Source organism: Venustampulla echinocandica, assembly GCF_003357145.1.
Source record: "Venustampulla echinocandica strain BP 5553 chromosome Unknown scaffold_3, whole genome shotgun sequence".
Classification (NCBI taxonomy): Eukaryota; Fungi; Ascomycota; class Leotiomycetes; order Helotiales; family Pleuroascaceae; genus Venustampulla; species Venustampulla echinocandica.
Window position 1 is genome coordinate 492,488 of NW_022474208.1, and position 17,768 is coordinate 510,255.

The window sequence follows — 17,768 nt, forward strand, 5'->3', positions numbered from 1 at the left end:
TTCATATTCCCGCCGCTTCGTCTATCCCTAAATTCTGTGCATCTTGTGAACTGAGATTACCACTAGTGCTCATATTCCTTCCCATGGCTATGGGTTGGCCCATGCCAGCCAGTTGATTCATAAACTCGATGTCTCCTTCCAACATGAATTCACCTAAATCCATGCCTAGCGGTGACATATTCGACGTCATACCACTGGAGTAGCCTTGTGAGGCATTTTTCCCTATCCGATCTAGCCCTAGGTTGTAATTTTGTTGAAGCCCTTGGTTTGCCGGATCATCCCCTCCTCTACTTGGGAAAGGAGGCATGGCCGAAGGTGTAACTACTATGATCGTTAGATTTTGATTATCCTATTATTTGATTAGTTGGAGTGAGGGAAATGATGTACTCAGATTAGTCAATACTCCAGAGAGTTGTTCCAGATACCTTGCGCATCTCTCAACCATCCTATTGCCGACGTCTAGGAGTTGTAAATCCACTGCCGCATCCCCAAGCGTCTTTTGCAGACCTGTAGCCGGTAGCGATACTGGCAGCAGTATAGAGGCTTTAAGGGTCTGATCATGCGATAATATCAACGCTGCAAAGATTACTAGGGCTGCATTGAAAGCATAGTATAAACTAAACCACCAAGCTCCGAGCCACATCCGGCGAGGATTGGGAGAGGTCACGATAGTGTGAATGATAGCTATGATTTCAGTAGCCGATTCCACACAAATCCGGACACTGTTACCCCCCAACTGTTGAAGGAGATTGGTTTCCTGAAAATCCATGTCAAAGTTACCTCTTCCCACCAGACTCAGAAACTTTACCAGAATGGGACGGTGGAGGAGAATACGCAGATTATGATGGCGCAATGTCAGAATTATCTGGCACTTTTCGAGCAAAGGCGATATCCCACCTGAACAAGGAATTGCAGCTGAGACGTCGGCTGCTTGACGGAGCGCCAGAGGTGGCGGAAGCGACGCCTCCCACTCAACAAGCTGTTGCTCCATTTTGAATAGATGGGATACAGTATCAAAGATGTTGGTAGAGTCGTCGCAACCAAGATTGCTACCATACGATGCATTTATAACATCCCACATGATTTTGTAAAGCGTACTACAAATATGTCAGTGTTAAATCAGCTACGGAGACCTTCGAAAGTGGCCAGAAGCTCAGTAACTCACATCGTTGCATTGAAAAAATTTACACTGAGCCGTGCCAGAGAGTCTTGCGTTGGATCGGCTGGTGACGATGGCTCGATAACCTCATGGATGTGGCGGGGGAGTCCGATTTTGACATAGTCGTTGGGAATGGCTGCAGGTCTACCAAAGGTCATACTTAACGTACGATCCAGGACAATACACCCGTACCAGGTTCTTTTTCGAATCTCTTGATCCAGCGGGGAAAATCGTCGAGAAGCTTCAACTGAGTGTAGCCCAAGCTGCAGAGCAGCTTTAACTGCAAGTCCGTGTATCGTCCAAGTCTCGATAGATCTTTGAGTACCTTGCAGATACTGACCCATGACTAGAAGATATTGAACTACGACTGTAAGCTCCGGCGTGTGTACGGACTATGGCGCGACCTACCAACTTCTAGACTCGTCCCACGCATTATTTGCTCGTTACATAAAACCACAGCCCGCTGGTAGTAGATATCAGACTCAAGACTCCGTTGATCAGAATTCAGACCATTCTCGACAGCGGTGCTCGTTGCAAGCGCCATCACAATATTGAGCAATCCCAGCCATGTCCTCCTGACCTTCGTTATATTTTTTTTCTGCATCTCATCGTAGGTCTTCATGAATGTCTCTTCATGCAAATAGGGGAATAGAAATCCCGTGTCGGAGAAATATTGTGCTAAAAGCTGACGCGCTTTTGTCTCTGACGGTAACGCGTATATATTGATATGACCTGGGTCAAGACCATAGTTTTGCCGCCTCATATCGCGACCAGGTGGAGATGATGGTTGAGACACGCTGACAACGCCACTGTTGAGCTGGAATCCGCGCTCCTCGAAATTATCTGGAGTGAAAATTGGTTCGGCGATATGAGAAAATCGAGCGACTGCCCGGGATATATGACGGGTGAAGGAGATGTTCGACGATGGACCTTCAATACTATTAGCTAGCATGAAAAATGGAGATAAAATAAAAATCGTCACCAAAGAAGCCGCAATATTCCTCGGCGCTGAAAGTTACCGCACCCATGCCGTCAGTTTCATCGATAATATCAGGGGAGTCCTGGGATTCATCATCGTCTAAATCTACGCCATTTCCTTGTTGATTTAGTTGCCTGGTTCCAGGCACAGCGTCGGGCGGATTGGTGAGTCCAGTTTCTTCGTCATCAAATCGGATTTGCCGCTGCGGCCTTGCTTGTTGAGCTTTTACAGCCGCAAGACTGTCTTCAACGGCCTTTAATCTATCCTCGAGCAAGCCCAGATACTCCTTGCCCACTATAACGTTGGATGTCGAGGAGGATTGTGTATACACACATTCAAAGTTTAGCTCCTCACAGGCAGAACACTTTGGTCGCACCCCATCACACTGAAAGGCCAATGTTAGCGCACTGGACACATCTTAAATTCTTAATCGTCGCGGCCAAACACAATTCCAGCGCAGGCACAAGCAGATCACATACACGTGACTTCCGTGCCCTGCAAGCAGAGCACGCCAAGGAGACTCGACGTCTTTTGCTCTGTGGCTTATCATTTGGTGTACTGAATGAGTCTCTAGTAGCCTGGGAAGACATGACTGGTCACCACCGGGGCAGCGGATTCCTTTGACGAGGAATTCGATTTGCCCCGCAGGAGCTCCGGGAGGTCTCTGAGCGGGCTCAGGCTCACAGCTGGAGATCCCTGGTTGTGGCCTCCATGTGCGAGTTCCTAAGCTCGTGTTGCTAATACTCCGGGTCGTCACTCGAGAAGCTTGTTTGTGCGATTGATTGACAAAGGGTGTCGAGTCTTTATCAAGGCTCGAAGGTTCTAAGATGTCCTAATGAAGAGCCCTCGTTAGTTCAACCTCGGTTATACCTCGGCGCCCGTACTCATATATATTACAGGAGGGTAGCGCCACCCGAGCACCTATAAGGCGTCCCCTATTTCACACAATCAATCACTCTCCCATCTTGAACTAACAACCCCCCTACCAGCGTAGGCAACGGCCTCTAGCGGAGGGGATAACTTATTATATTACCACTTTGGCTTATTCTTGTTTATAACCTTAACATTTAGGTTCTTGTTTACCACCTGATCGCGATCACCCCTTACATCGAGTTAGACGGTTAATATCGTAGTCGTGGGTTCCATCAACCCACAATTAGGCCTCGCCAGTGGGTAGCTAACTACCGTAAGTCCTTATGTCATACCCTTCCGGCTTTGACAGGTTACCGACGCTCTAGGAAGTGAGACTGAGAATACAGGCTAAAGCTACTGTTGTAGATGACAGGTCCCAGAGTCAGTTTGGCACAGAAAGCTGCCTAAATCTTCTGTGATGAAACAACTGCCTAGGGAAGGTAGTTGTTGGCCAAGGATTTAATGGACTTGTAAGGATTTATGGCTGTAAGCTCTTGTTTCACAGGCAGGATGGAGAAAATCGAAAGACTAAGCTAACAATTAAAGGTGCTTCTATTTGTCCGGTTTACGCTATATATGGAAACTTCACACCATTCCTTAAAGTCCCGATCTTCGATATTTGCACTTCCATAACGGTTCCTGGAACCAGATACTTAGGGGGGTTTCATCCCAGCGCCGACACCTTCGAATGTTAGCTTTCCGCACAAATCGATGATTGGGGTATGGCCTACCTCCTGGGGTCCCAGTCATGATGATGCTTCCTTTCTGCAACGTTGTGCCGCTACTAAAATAGCTAATTAAATACGCGCAGTTGAAGAGAAGATCTGAAACTCCTTCATCTTGTCTCACGTCTCCATCGACAATCGACTTCAGGTGCAGTTTTGCGGGGTCGCCAATTAACCTTGAGCTCACCAAGCAAGGTCCTAACGGTGCAAAAGTATCAAATCCCTTGCTAAATCCCCATTGTGGAATTCGTCCCGCATATGCAGCGTCTCTTTGCAGTTTTCTCGTGGAGATGTCGTTTCCACACGTATATGCCGTAACGTAGCCTAGTGCATCCTCCTCAGAAACGTCTTTCGCATCACGACCTATTACGATACACTATTCGGTCAATCGGCATACATCCGAAGAGCAATTTAATCACATACTAATTCCCCCTCATAGTCCGCTTGATCGTCTTGACAGTTCTCAGGGATAACAACATCTACGTTATGATCGGTGATAGTGGTGACTGGCTTGAAGAATATGATTGGGAATGGCGGAGGAGATCGATTGGCTTCCTTGACTGTTTTAAAAACGGAGTCAGCGCGCTATGGGTTTCAACCACATACTATGTTTCGCATAGTTCAATCCGACGCATCTCGGAATTGGCACATCGGCTTGAGCTGATGGGCCTAGTAGCTCCCCCACAGTTACAACCCCATCTGTAACTTTTGTGGCTCCAGTGGTGTCGTATAGATCACTACCAGAGATAATCTTTGCCTTCAGTTGCGTCTCAGAAGTCGTGCTACCGAGATCAAAATCCGGAGAAGGCAGGATAGGCTCTCCACACAAAATGCGTCCGTCGGTTGAAACAAAACGAATTAATCGATTCCAAGCTACCGCCATGTTGCTGAGTGTATGCCGAATGAATTGAGCTGAGTTGAATAACAGATCTATGCTTACTCTATAATTAATTTGACTGGTTCCATCACTGGGTCAAGTACTAGCCTTGGCTATAGACGGGGGTAAACCGGGAAATGCGCGTTAAGTCCGCGACAAGAATACGGCTCCCGATGGCTCCGCGGGCGGTTACGAGTCACGACAACTTAGGATCCGTAGCAGAACGAGACCTTGCAAGTTGTGCAACTATTATATCTAGATGTATCTTTATAATCACCATCATCACCAACAGCTCAAGTCATAATGGGCGCCATCACAGGGATCTCGAGTACGTCATTGAGCGCATGTCCTCCGTCAAGACTGCCTCCGCGGAGAATGCCACCAAATCATTGCTGAGCAACCTAGAAGGTCCATACACAAAGCCTCTATAGGCTCAGATGACCAGGTTGAACCCACCGAAGCCGAACCCCACATGTATTCCCCATGTTTGGGAGTATGAAAAGATCAGGCCGAATCTCCAACATGCCGGCGAATTGATCACAGAGAAGCAGGCTGAGAAACGTGTAGCAAATTAGCAGTGCTGGCAAACCCTGCACGAGGTAAATATAGATTCATCTGTACTGGGCGTCACAATTTGCTGCCTATATTTAAATCTGGGGAGGGTATTAATATCTTTTAGATGCCCTATATACGGCAGACACCGTTCACGTCAGTCTTCAGCTCGTTGTGCGGAACGAGATTGGCCCCAGGGCATAGACATACTGCCTTTGCCATGCGTTTCATCATTGAACGCGAGGGAAGTTTACTGATGCACATGGTCGCCAGATCAAGACGCAATGGGCCAATGTCATTCTGACAACTACTTGGAACTAGCACGATCACGGCAAGGATGGCTCTGGTCCTATGATCTGGCTAGACTTCTTGGATATTCCCAACTTTGTCCATTACACAGTCCACTTTGTCGAACATTCCCAAGAGGCCCGGTGCCCAGCTTGTCTTCCCATGGTCGCGAATAAAGTAAGCATTGGATACTGCGGAGAGAGACTGGGCATCAAGGCCATACTTGAAAGCAAATAGTGATAAAGGTAGTTACTCCGCTATGTCAATTCAGAGTCTACTTTAATAACAACAGTATAGTTTAAAAAGTCTTAGGTAGTCTTGCGGAGTGACTAGATGCAGCGAAATCATCCCCTGCAATGAACGAGACTGCATCCTTAGTGTACCACGTAGTCGAGGGTCGTAGATGCAGCGAGATTGGGGGAATGAACTTCGAGTGGAAGAAAGGCGATACCTTTTGTGTCCCTGCCTAGTACAAGTACCAGTACTTTGCTGACGCCGCTGATGCTTTTTACTTGCACTGGTTCTATGACAAGCCTAGGCTAAAGGCGTTAGGCTTCTACAAAACCAGCAGTGAGTGTCTAGCGAACCCCCATTAAATGAAAATTTTCTATAATACCAAGTTGGTCTGTGAGGACTAGAGGTATGTTCTGGTATAAAAGTCTCTATCTTTACTCAACGTTTGAAACTCTTTATAAAGTGCACCCAAAATGCTTGATGAATCTTATTAGTGACGATCTCTAAAAGTAATTGTTCGTTTTAATCCTCCGCACTTCCTTGCAGCAGAACTTTCGAATTTCAATGCCAAAGAGGCTGTGATATGGTGGGTCAAGGTTGAGGAGAATTCCAACGGGCATATTAAGCCTCAGCCATTCAACTGTTTCGGGTGAGAGATTTGGGAAGTTTGCTCAATTTTCTGTCTTTTTATTGAGGGTTTGGACGACTCTTGGCCTCGTATTGTCGTACCTCGTACCACCCGAAGAGTACGTTTCCAACCCCAAGCCACCCAATGCTAAATATTAACATAGCTAAAAGACTAAAACAATTCAAATTCAAGACATATATTAAAATACATTAGGTCATCCTAAAATTCAAATCTTGGTATATTCGTATAATGTAGCGATTAAAATCTCCGGATGATTTTGACCCCCTGAAGAACCCCATAACATTAGCCAAGAGTACGCTAAATTCACTGTAGCGAAGGCGGTTGAGGGGCCTGGGAGCCGAGCCGATCTACCCCCGGAGCCCTAGTCTAGCTTCCCCAAGCTGATACTGCCGCCCCAACCCCAGTCCTAGTCGACTGTGGCGCCTCGTTGAACTCGCTCGCAGAAGAAGAAACCTGTCGAAAGCGCAAGTTACTGTGTACCTTCCCATAAGACTCCGAGCTGGTTTGAAATGGCAATTCGGTTGATGCGACGGATCTCGGGTTGTCCCCAGATCAAGGGATGGAGTCTCTGCATACAGAGGGTTTGGTTACGGTTTACTTCCAATAACGACTTAAGTTTAACTACGACAGCTTGATCTGAGTGAGTCATTATTGATAGCACGAATCACGCCTAACTCGGGACCGATTGAACTCTACCTTGCTAGAGTAAAGACTTGAGCTGCTCTCTATGTCCTATTGTAGATACACACGGTTGGCCGTTGCCGTCACATTCTTCATATCCAGCCTAGCGTCCTATGAACAGGACGTGGAAATCCCACTATAGAAGATATTCCAAAGCTTGAGATGGAGTCTTCGGAAGTTCTCAAGAACGCGCGCTTGTTCTAAGATGGGTGGCAAAGCTTCCGTAAAGCTAGAGGTTTAATTGCATTCGCAGAACCACGGAGCTAGCCATACCATCTAATCCTTCAAAGAACCGGGGAAAGGGGGTACATGGTATACGGAGTAGCCATCACCCAGTTTTAGCATTCCCATTCCCACCACCCATAAGCGTTCCTTTACTAGAAATGGGGGATAGGCGAGGTAAGCCGATTGGCCAGAGGAGTTTGCCAGGGGGTGAGCCCGGCGACCGAGTTATCGGGTGCGGGGTGAGGAGTCAGGGGCCTCCAGCTTTCGCCGGTACCAGGTAGGTGCCGGTTGAATGCCACATTCTGTATAGACCGTATCATCAATATACCTAACTCCCCGAAGATTTGTCGCAACACACGGCTATAATTCAGCTTCTCCCTGCTTGGTTCGTATGCTCCTAGGCAGCGTTCATCTCAAATCTCTGAATTCCTCAATTTCTCAGGAACGGAAGCCATCTAAAGTATCTAGTTTCGCAATGGCGCTACTTTCTCATTTTGATTTAACAGACGTAACCTTTGGCAAGTGTGCGCTACTGCTGTTGGGGATTCTTGTAAGAACCAAGACATGTCTCTCGCAAGTACCTCTAATGACATTAAACTCTTCCAGGCCCTCTACTACGTTTATGCCGTCAGGTTACACCCACTCCGAGCATTTCCAGGACCAATTTCGTGCAAGTTAACAGGCTTTCCACTAGCTTTACAATGCCGTAAAGCCAGGAGATCGGAATGGGTCCTAGAGCTACACCAAAGATATGGTAGTATGGTCCGAATTGCTCCAAATTACATTTCTATCAACGCACCTGAAGCTTTGAGCCAGCTATATGGGCATAAGACAGGGTTTACCAAAGGCCCCTTTTATGAAGATAAGCTGCCCTCCTCAGCCTACTACTAATCAACCAACTTACTTTCTATCTACCATTCAACCAAGTTCAGCCAGTCCTTTTCAACACCCGAAATTTGAAAATACATCAACGAAAACGAAAATATATCAATCCAGCATTCTCAGCGCGACATCTACAAGGGTTCGAAGAGCACATGACCCCTAATATCCTAAAACTTGTTCAGGCCTTCCGGAAGCAAGTTGCAAGCACTAGATCACTTGACTTTTGCAGGTGGTGTACGGATTATCCTACCACCAATTCCTCAAATTATGCTTACCCGTCGTAGCGAATTTCCTGGCCTTCGACGTGATCGGAGACTACTCGTTCGGCGCCCCATTTGGGTTTCTAGAATCTGGAAAAGACAACTACAATCTGATTCACACCGTTGACACGCGTGGTGAGGTCCTCAACGCCTTGGGCCATCTACCCCTGTGGGTCAGACCCTACATGAAGTATTTTCGATTAGATCCGTTCTGGTATAATGGGTTGCGGTCCACGGCCAATTTGGAATCAATAGGGAGAGCGGCTTTCGGGAAACGGAGGGGAGAGTCTACATCACGCAAAGATCTGATGAGTTTCTTATTGACGGCGAAGGACTCTGACACAGGTAGAACTCTGCCTCCTGAGGAGATTGTGGCAGAAGCAATCAGTTTTATTGTAGGAGGCAGTGATACGACAAGCAGCACAATGTCCAATTTCATGGACTTTTTATCAAGGGATACGAAGTTGCAGCATGATATCTACGCCGAGCTGTGTCAAGCTTTTCCAGGCCCACTAGACGATTCTTGGGTTGCGCCAGAGAGTGTTGCTGGAAAGCTTAAACTTCTCAACGCTGTTTTGAAAGAGGTGATGCGCTTAAGGCCGACTAGCTCTACAGGACTGGAACGAGTGGTTCCAGAGGGTGGCAGGACCATTGCTGGCAAGTACCTGCCATCTGGGACTTTGGCCAGCGTGCCAACTATAGCTATCCACCACCATCCTGAAATCTTTCAAGTGCTCATTCCTTCACTTCTACTCATAATATTTACTAAGACATAATAGAACCCAGAAATATTCGATCCCCAACGGTGGTTGGGCCTAGATGCGGCGGCTCTAAATGACTACTTTGTGCCATTTTCAGTTGGGCCACGTGCTTGTGTAGGTAGGAAGTAAGTGTTAAGGTGTTCCCAGATAGTCCCGAATTCAACATACTAATATGCTCGTTAGCTTTGCATGGATGGAGATGTCGAAAACACTAGCTACACTTTTTCGACTCTTCACATTTAAGCGTTTGACGACAGGGCCGTCGGAGACGCGGGAAGGATTTTTTGTCAAGATTGCCGAATGCCATGTGAGTGTAGGACTCAGAGAAGGAGCCGGAAATATTCAGGATTAGCAGGAAGCTAGCTAGTAGCGTTTACCTCTATATATCCTAGCAAGGTGTCAATGAAACGATATTCCTTGCTTGATCGGCATCGGCATCGTCAGAGTCAACTTTACTAGACGAACATGACTTCGTGCTATAGTAAATTCGTTTTGTCCCAAAAGGATCTCAAGTATTTCCCCCTATATTTCCGAAATACGGCGGAACCAAAGGAAAAGGTACGGGCCCGTACGGTGCGAAATAAGTGAGCAAAGGCCCACTGCTGAGGACTCTGAGGGGGAGATATACAAGGCTAGGAGGGATAGCTTCGTATCTACGTGCCTGTGTGAGCCTATCTTTATGGGGTTAATTTTGACCATAGTGATGCTGGCCTAGATCCTGATCCTTTACTTCTCTAGTGTTCTCTGCAATGTGTCGACGCGGGAGTGGGTCGGAATGGCTGGCTGACCCCAGCCGGTAAAATCGGGAGCAAAAGCCCTAATATAAGCATACTTGCAGTTCCCCAATTTTAGCTTACTATTTATGTCAAGCAATCTTTAAAGAAGCTTCAAATGGTAGCGTCGCGATCTAGACTTGTTGCCGGGGGTAAACCGGGAGACAAAGCGCTAACATCACAAAGAACACCCTTTGAGGCGGGTCTACCGGGAGTGAGAATGCCGAAGCTGTCCGGTTTACCCCCTTGCGGGGTGTGGCCTTGGCACGAAGTTAAAATCCGGGGAAAAGCTTCCCCATCCTTAAGAGTTAAGACGCTATCGCCCTGCTGCGTAAACAGCATATAGAGCCTGGTTGGTCCCTCAAGTCGCACTAGTGCTGGCCGTTCTTGTACTTAACTTTCCAACATCTGAAAACTTCTACCAAACACCCAAGAGACCCAACAATACCGCATCGAGTCTCTTGCTATTTTAATAATCTTTTCCACAACAAATATAATGGACGAAAAAATGGACGCTGATCATATCGAGAAAGCTAGTATTCATAGCTTCGATTATGATGAAGTTATCGACCCCGTCATCGAAGCAAGGCTTGTTAGGAAAATGGATATTAGATTTTTGCCAATTGTCACCTTGATATATCTTTTTGCATTCATCGACCGATCCAATGCTGGCAATGCTCGCGTCCTAGGTTAGCACAGTCTGAATTCTGCTAATAGTTAAAAGTCGTATGCTGAACCAAACTATAAAGGAATGGAAAAGGATCTCAAACTGACTGGAGACCGATTCAATATTGGACTCAGCGCCTTCTATGTCACTTACGTTGTATTCGAAGTGTAAGTGATGCCTTATTAATAGTATGCACAAAATTGCTAATGAATCGACAGTCCAGCAAACTTACTGTGCAAGAAATTTGGTCCCAAACTCTGGCGTAAGCTGCTAGACTGCCAAGTGAACTGCAGTGCTAATCATGTACAGTTCCCTTCCTCGCCATATCCTTCGGCTTAGTGACAACGTGTATGTCAGTTCTTCAAAATTACCATGGATTTGTTGCCGCGAGGGTTATTTTGGGAGTCTTCGAAGCTGGCATAATGCCAGGGATAACTTACACGTTGTCGTGCTAGTAAGCCTAACTTCATGGGTATCAGCAACTTTTCAAATAAATTCTAACAGCCTCTAGCTATAGACGACATGAACTTGTCAAGCGTGTTGGTGCATATGCCAGTGTAGCATCTCTTAGGTCAGTTTCGCTAGTGGTAGGAGCAATTTGTCTTTCAATACTGATGGTTCTTTTAGTGGTGCATTTGGCGGACTCCTTGCTAGTGGTTTGACCCAGATCCCTCCCTGGGGTATGATCCATACCTGGCGCAACATCTTCTTTTTCGAAGGCCTCATATCGATCCTCCTAGGCGTCATCGCATATACCCTGCTTCCTACCAGTCCAGAAACCGCGAGTTTCCTGACCGAGGAAGAGCGAAGACTTGCAGTAAAGCGGATTAGCATTGATACCAAGAGCAGATCGGTCGAGAAGCTAGAAATGCGTTATGTTAAGCGCGCATTTTTCAGCATCAACACCGTGTTGATGTCTTGCGCCTCATTCTGCACCCTGCTCACGATGAACTCCATGGCATTATTCGTCCCTTCTCTCCTTTCCGGTATGGGATACAGTGGCATTCATAGTCAGCTGCTTTCTGTGCCGCCATATGCATGGGCTGCCTGCTTTTGTGTTACTGTGACCTATCTATCTGATCGAACTAAGACCCGTGGATTGTGGTTGATTGGGGCGATGCCATTCACTGCTCTGGGCTTCATTTTGCTCTTGACAGTCAACCAAGTTGGAGTACGATATTTTGCAATCTTCCTATGCTTGACGGGAGCCTTCACAGCTTCACCGACATTGCTCGCTTGGTCCGTGGAAAACAGTGCAGGACATACAACGCGAGCCATCGTGGCTGGAACTACCGTTGGATTCGGCAACATCGGTGGCATCCTCGCAACCTGGACTTATGTAGTGGACGATGGGCCAAAGTACGTTCGTGGACACGCAATCAACCTTAGCTTTGCATGTTTGGCTGTTCTGATTCTAGGCGCTTCAACGCTTTATTTACGATGGGAGAACAGACAACGAAGCCTGGGACGTCGAGATTATAGACTAAGTGGTTTAACTACCCTCGCTGCGTCTCAGTTGGGCCATAAGCATCCCGAATTCCGCTTTACGCCATAAGAAGGGGGATCGTCACTTCGTCTTGATATACTTGGAGTGTTTCGGATAGTTTGAAAAGAGTGGTTGATTACCTCTAATACTATGAGGTGGAAGCTTCGTATATATACCTTAGGCAAATATAGCACCCAGCAGCTTCGGTGTTGCAGAAGTCCTAGAATACCGTGCCGCGCATGCGAACTCTGTACAGGTTGCTAGTAAGAACTATGTTTAACTTGAAGACCTTTCATATATGGAGCACGAGTGGGTGATTTACAGTGACACTTCGATATTGCAATCTGAAACGGCCATAGAATATGGAAATTTAGTCTCGTTCAAACTGGAATTGCCAGTTAGAGGAGACTGAGGCTAGCCACTAGGGGAAGCACATACCACGGTAGAGAGCTAGAGATTGTTAATAGACGTGAAGAAAAGCATGAAATTCACACCGAGGTCACGCTACTATATTACAAGGTAAAGGCGTCTACTGCGTCAGGTACTTGGGCATTTTAATTTCTTAGGTAGGCAAAGCTTAATTGGAATTTTGGAAAATACGGTACCTTGAACTAGTGTAACCTTTGCAAATTCGATACCAATATAAGAGATCATGTTAAGACTTTTTGAATTATTTCCTACAATTGCGAAGGGGAGCCCTTGGTACATACCACGCTAATGGATTTCAGACTTTCTTCTACCTAATATATATTCGAGTCCATTTGGAAATCAAGCACAGGTATTAGTCTCGCGCCTTCGTGTTAGCGCCTATCCAGCGTCCACGTACGAAGGAGAGAGCATCTAGACTCTAACAAGACTTATAGACATTATAAGCTTCAACAAATTCGAACATCCTTTCATCCTAGGACTCAGCCCGTTCTTTTAGGTGTCTTACCCGGCGAACTGCCTTTATCCGCATTCGCTCTATTCAGTTTCGCCATAGCTACCGCGTCCAAGCTCCCATACCAAGTCTTCAGATCAACAATATGATTTTTCTCGGCCATGCCGTACTCCACAGGCGGCCCACGAACCTCAGCTTCCTCTCCATCTTTGAAAACCGCCCAACTGCTGGCCTCGCTCTGTTCAGAACGCAGGCCGAACCCTCGATTCTTGACTGAGATCACTTGGAGGCTGCGAAGCAGAACACCATCACCAGCTTGAACAACGGGCAATGCTTCTTTATACGGTCGGAAGATCTGAACCTCTGCGACGCCGTTTGGGCCAATAGATGGGTCGGTGATATTGAATGTAATTTGGTAGTGCCGTGGCCCACCTTTACTACGTTGCGGTTCGGGCGGGGTAGTCGTCACAATAGCTAAGACATCGAGCTTGTGATTCAGGTGATATCGAAGCACTTTTAAAGCAGTGAACTCGCCAAGTTCCGTCCGCAATGCCCGTGAAAGCCGTAGTTTCAAATCAGCAACTGGAGGTTTCCGAAGAGCATGCCCCTTTGAAGGGGAGTCAAGCGACGAAAGTGCCAATTCAAAGCTTGCATCGTGTCCTTTAGGAGTTGATGGTTCATCCGTAACTATCGGCAAAGGGAGGTCTGCCTGGGTGTCATTATTTTCGCCGCTTCTGGCGGGGTTTGTTGGCTGTATGTCGGTTGCATCCACGCTTGACGCGGTAGATTTGATACGTCTATGGCTTCGGCGCGGAGTAATAGTGGTGTTGTCCAGTACTTGATGTTGAAGCTCATCTCCGCCTGGTTCTACGCTCGATGAGGTAGATGTGATGCGTCGATGACTTCGGCGGGGTGTAATAGTAGCGGTTTCCAGTACTTCGGATTGAAGTTCGTCTCCGCCTGGCTCTGCGCTCCTAGATTTGATACGTCGATGACTCCGGCGGAGAGTGATGACTGGGGGGTTCGCCGTTTCAAGTTGGGGTTCGCCGTCGGCCTGCGTCGAGTCCTGTAACTCTCTATTAAGGTTTTCTTCAATCCCATCTCCAGAAACCATATGTCTAGTAGTCTCATGCCGCGCTACATCTTCGGTCGCTTCTTCTAAGACCTCCGCCGCGGTCTGCTCTATGTTGCTTACAGGGCTTTTTTCACGTATGAGTTCTTCAGTCAACGGTTTCCTCACGTCAGAGGCCGAGGTCAGCTCAGGTTGATCCACAGCAATACTGCTGGAAGGCTCAATATCTCCAGTCTCTGGTTTGGTTTCTCCAGTCTCAATATCATTTGCGGGCTCATCGGCCTGACTAGAAAATTGAGTGATTAAGGTGTTTTGTGAGACTAACACAGAATTTTGTGTGTCTAGGCCAGTAGAAAATGAAGTTTCTGCAGAGACAATCGCTTCGGACATATGAGTATGGTCGGGGAAGGGTAATTTGATACCATCTCCCCTGAATAAATTATCGTCGTACGGAGGTGATGTTGCTTTCATGTTCGGAATCGAGGGAAGCGAGGAGGGATCGTTCTCAACTAGCATAGGAAGTGCGTTTCTGACATCGGGTCCGTCATTCGCACCGTCCAGGTCTAAAGATATGCCGGAAGGGGAGCGCTTGGCTTCGGATGGAATACCCCTTGGCGATTTAGGAGGCATCTCATTGGCTTCCTCACTATGATTATCAGCCTTCGTTCTATTGGCGTCTTCGATATTGCCCAGTTCCATATGCTCCTCCTCGTCATCGTTGATCTTGACTTTTTCCTCAATCAAACTATAACTTGACTCGGATTCCAAACCTTGACCTTCCTTGTCTCCACCCTCCTCTTGTATTGCCGAGGATTTATCAGCAAGAATGAAACTGTGTCCAGAAACCTCGATATTCATTTCAGAATTGACTTCTTCGTGTTCAGCAGCCTGATCTAATGGTTCTTGCTCTTGCTCTTGCTCAATCGATCCATCCGTCACTGACTCTTCTGCTGATGCGGTGTTGGTTTGGAGTGGGTCAGGGGATGCTATGTTCTGGCTATTTTGCATCCCATCATGTGAGCCGTGTTCTTCAACATTATCAGTGGCCCGAGCTTGAGACCGGAAGTCTTGAGGCGAGACAATTTCCTCCTCGGATCCAGATAGATCCTCGGCAGCTTCATCGTCAGAGGACGAGAAATCTTGATTATCTCGCATCTCTTCATCCAAACCACTTTCTTCGCTCTGATCACTCGTTTCAGATGGGGCTGGAGACCGAGATTGCTGCGGTGGAACAACGGGCGGCCCGGGTTCGTGTGGCTCCTCGGTAGCTTCGTCGTCAGAGGAGAGTAAGTCTATGACTACTGGCACTTTTGGGGCAGAAGCCGCGTGTGGGGTCTCGTAATCTTCCATTTCATCATCATAGCTCTCGCTGTCCTCGCCCTCTTCATCTTCATCATCTTCAATGCTCTCAAGCTCTTCGTCGTCTTCTGCACGGCCATTAGGGAACCCGATGTATCGCCCGGAATCCTCAGCTTCTTCATCTTCATCTTCATAATATCCATCCGGCTCTTCTTGTGAGCCTTGGGAGTACTCTTCCGCCCTCGTTGCAGCCTGCTGTAAATAGTGGTTGCGAACGTCGGCTGCCACAGGCGCCTCTACATCCTCCTTTGATGCCCCGTACTTCTCTTCATTCATCGAGCGTCCTTCAAAACCCATCTGTGCTCGAGACCGGGTGTATTTACTGTACTCATCTTCCTCAGAGCACTCGTCCTCTACCTCCTCGTTGCTGCTCTCGGTCAAATCTGCTACTTGCGACTGGGCGCTTTGAGATCGTGACATTGCAATCGGACGAGAGGCTCTAGAAGAATCGTCTTCTATTCGTTCCCGAGCCTCTTGCAAGTCTGGATACATAACCGGCGCAAGTGGAGCACCCCAGGTAGGAACCGGATTTTGCTGTGCTAGGTCATCAAGATCAGGATACAGTTGCGAGGTCGGATGGAGAGGGGATGAAGCAGGCGAACTGCCATGATCAGGGTGACTTCTCTCGCCGGCTTGTGCAGCGTGAAATAGTTCCGCCTCCCTCATCTCATTTGAATTGCCAGCCGTTCTACCCGGAGATACAGCGTGCTGCAAGTGAGCCGCAGATTCGCGCAGGTCGTCATGCAGGACCTCAGGAACAAATTGGTCGACCGGTTCTGAAATAGATGGGTCTAAGTTGCTGATATCGTCGCGCGGAACATGGAAGCTCCCGAAGCCATCTGGATTGCTTTCATCTCTATGGCCACGGGGACTAGCCGCATAGAGGTCCTCATATCCATCCTCTAGTAACAAACTTCCAGTTGCGATTGTTTGCACTCCCTTGCGACGTTCTTCAGAGGGCATGGCAGGGCCCGGTCCAACTTGTTCTATATCCGCTACAAATTCATTTGAAACGTGTGGAGACCTGAAAATTTCCGGTCGCGGCTGAGGAGAAATACGTTCTTCTTGTTCGGCTTCGAATCCATCATTTCTTTCCTGATCCGAAATCTGAATTGAGCCGGGAATGGGTGCAAATTCGTAGAGTCTTGGAGTTGCAATAATTGATTCCTTATATGTGGCGCCTCCGACGTTAATAGATTGCCGTGAGAAACTGGCTAGCGCCTCTGCAGCATCACCGTCGTCCAATCCGAAAGTTTGACAGCCCTCGTCAGTCATAATGGGTCCTTCGTTCACTGGAGTTTCCCCCAGAATATTGACAGTGTTTCCGTCTTCAGGTTGTTCCACCTCCGGTGTGGGTGACCGACTGGTATACTTCCATACGGAACTTAATCTTGTCCTCTTTCTGCCTTTTCCGGGTACTGTCCCGTCATCTTCGGCAAAAGGGTCTAGTTCAAAGAGAGATCCATAGGATGTCCTCGCCCGTTTGACAAAAGCAGGAGATGAGAAGATACCATCATTAACTTCCTCTTGGTCTATTCGGGTCGGAGCACCATTTATGTTGGAGGGCGAAGGTGATGTAAAGCTTGGAGGAATAGGGTCTATGGGTATTACTTCGACTAGAGGTTCTCGTTCTGGTTCTGGCTCCGCTTCTGGTACTGGGTGGTCGATATCGATCGATCCTACAATCTCGGAGCCTTCCGTTCGGAACTATTCGTCTATAGTCAGAAACAATTTCATTCTTTGTTCTCGAAGTATCCAACCTGAAGACGCAGCCTCTCCGTGAACTTGAGCTCATATTCAATGCCCCTTCCAGGAGTTGCTACATTTGCCGTATCGTGTATCCATTCCACGCCATCCAGGCATAATACGACCTCATCGCCACTGGCAATATGTGATTCGGCAACGTACTTCGCGCTGGAGCCAGCGAACTGTACACGAACCTGTCCTCGAGTGCGGCGCAAGCGGAAATCCGGTTCGGCCAGGAGGAACGCGACGGAGCCGGTAGCAGAACTATAGGGCCACGTCAAAGTCACTATTGCTTGGATTGATCTTGAGGTCGGCTCCTGAAGCATAGGACTGAGTTCCGCGATTGGTATTGGCATGTGGGAGATATTCCCCGTGGTCGTGGCTGAGGCTATTGGATTGGGGGATGTCATTGTGGAGACTCTGGGGACTATCCCTTGGGGTTGAACTTGAACATAGTGTTTCTGACCTGAAACTTTCAAGATTTCCGGTAGAATTAGGAGAAGTCTCGTCGTGCATCCGGGGGCGTTGTGAATTGCGACTTGGAAGAGCTTCCAACACGGTCGCAACAGCTTCAGAGAGAGCAACGCGAATGGAAGGCGGT

The 17,768-nt window shown here is 47.7% G+C and overlaps 6 protein-coding genes across 6 annotated transcripts; 3 read left to right on the forward strand and 3 right to left on the reverse strand.

Moving 5' to 3' along the window:
* Position 1: 1 nt before the first annotated feature.
* BP5553_05786 (uncharacterized protein) lies at positions 2 to 2,728 on the reverse strand (the record flags this gene model as incomplete). The annotated part of the gene is made up of 6 exons (XM_032014409.1): positions 2 to 349; positions 404 to 1,097; positions 1,166 to 1,520; positions 1,568 to 2,089; positions 2,142 to 2,523; positions 2,618 to 2,728. 6 exons carry the CDS (start codon positions 2,726 to 2,728, stop codon positions 2 to 4), a joined length of 2,412 nt encoding a protein of 803 aa, XP_031869090.1.
* Positions 2,729 to 3,703: 975 nt separating this feature from the next.
* BP5553_05787 (putative fumarylacetoacetate hydrolase family protein) lies at positions 3,704 to 4,658 on the reverse strand (the record flags this gene model as incomplete). The annotated part of the gene is made up of 4 exons (XM_032014410.1): positions 3,704 to 3,732; positions 3,782 to 4,151; positions 4,199 to 4,335; positions 4,382 to 4,658. 4 exons carry the CDS (start codon positions 4,656 to 4,658, stop codon positions 3,704 to 3,706), a joined length of 813 nt encoding a protein of 270 aa, XP_031869091.1.
* A 2,781-nt stretch (positions 4,659 to 7,439) lies between these two features.
* BP5553_05788 (uncharacterized protein) lies at positions 7,440 to 7,740 on the forward strand (the record flags this gene model as incomplete). The annotated part of the gene is made up of 2 exons (XM_032014411.1): positions 7,440 to 7,558; positions 7,653 to 7,740. 2 exons carry the CDS (start codon positions 7,440 to 7,442, stop codon positions 7,738 to 7,740), a joined length of 207 nt encoding a protein of 68 aa, XP_031869092.1.
* A 575-nt stretch (positions 7,741 to 8,315) lies between these two features.
* Positions 8,316 to 9,536, forward strand: BP5553_05789 (Uncharacterized protein; the record flags this gene model as incomplete). The annotated part of the gene is made up of 4 exons (XM_032014412.1): positions 8,316 to 8,397; positions 8,448 to 9,154; positions 9,203 to 9,309; positions 9,368 to 9,536. The coding sequence occupies 4 exons, from the start codon at positions 8,316 to 8,318 to the stop codon at positions 9,534 to 9,536; spliced, it is 1,065 nt and encodes a 354-aa protein (XP_031869093.1).
* Positions 9,537 to 10,465: 929 nt separating this feature from the next.
* Positions 10,466 to 12,179, forward strand: BP5553_05790 (uncharacterized protein; the record flags this gene model as incomplete). The annotated part of the gene is made up of 6 exons (XM_032014413.1): positions 10,466 to 10,646; positions 10,707 to 10,791; positions 10,843 to 10,886; positions 10,934 to 11,078; positions 11,136 to 11,195; positions 11,252 to 12,179. The coding sequence occupies 6 exons, from the start codon at positions 10,466 to 10,468 to the stop codon at positions 12,177 to 12,179; spliced, it is 1,443 nt and encodes a 480-aa protein (XP_031869094.1).
* An 839-nt stretch (positions 12,180 to 13,018) lies between these two features.
* Positions 13,019 to 17,577, reverse strand: BP5553_05791 (uncharacterized protein; the record flags this gene model as incomplete). The annotated part of the gene is made up of 2 exons (XM_032014414.1): positions 13,019 to 17,128; positions 17,182 to 17,577. The coding sequence occupies 2 exons, from the start codon at positions 17,575 to 17,577 to the stop codon at positions 13,019 to 13,021; spliced, it is 4,506 nt and encodes a 1,501-aa protein (XP_031869095.1).
* Positions 17,578 to 17,768: the final 191 nt, after the last annotated feature.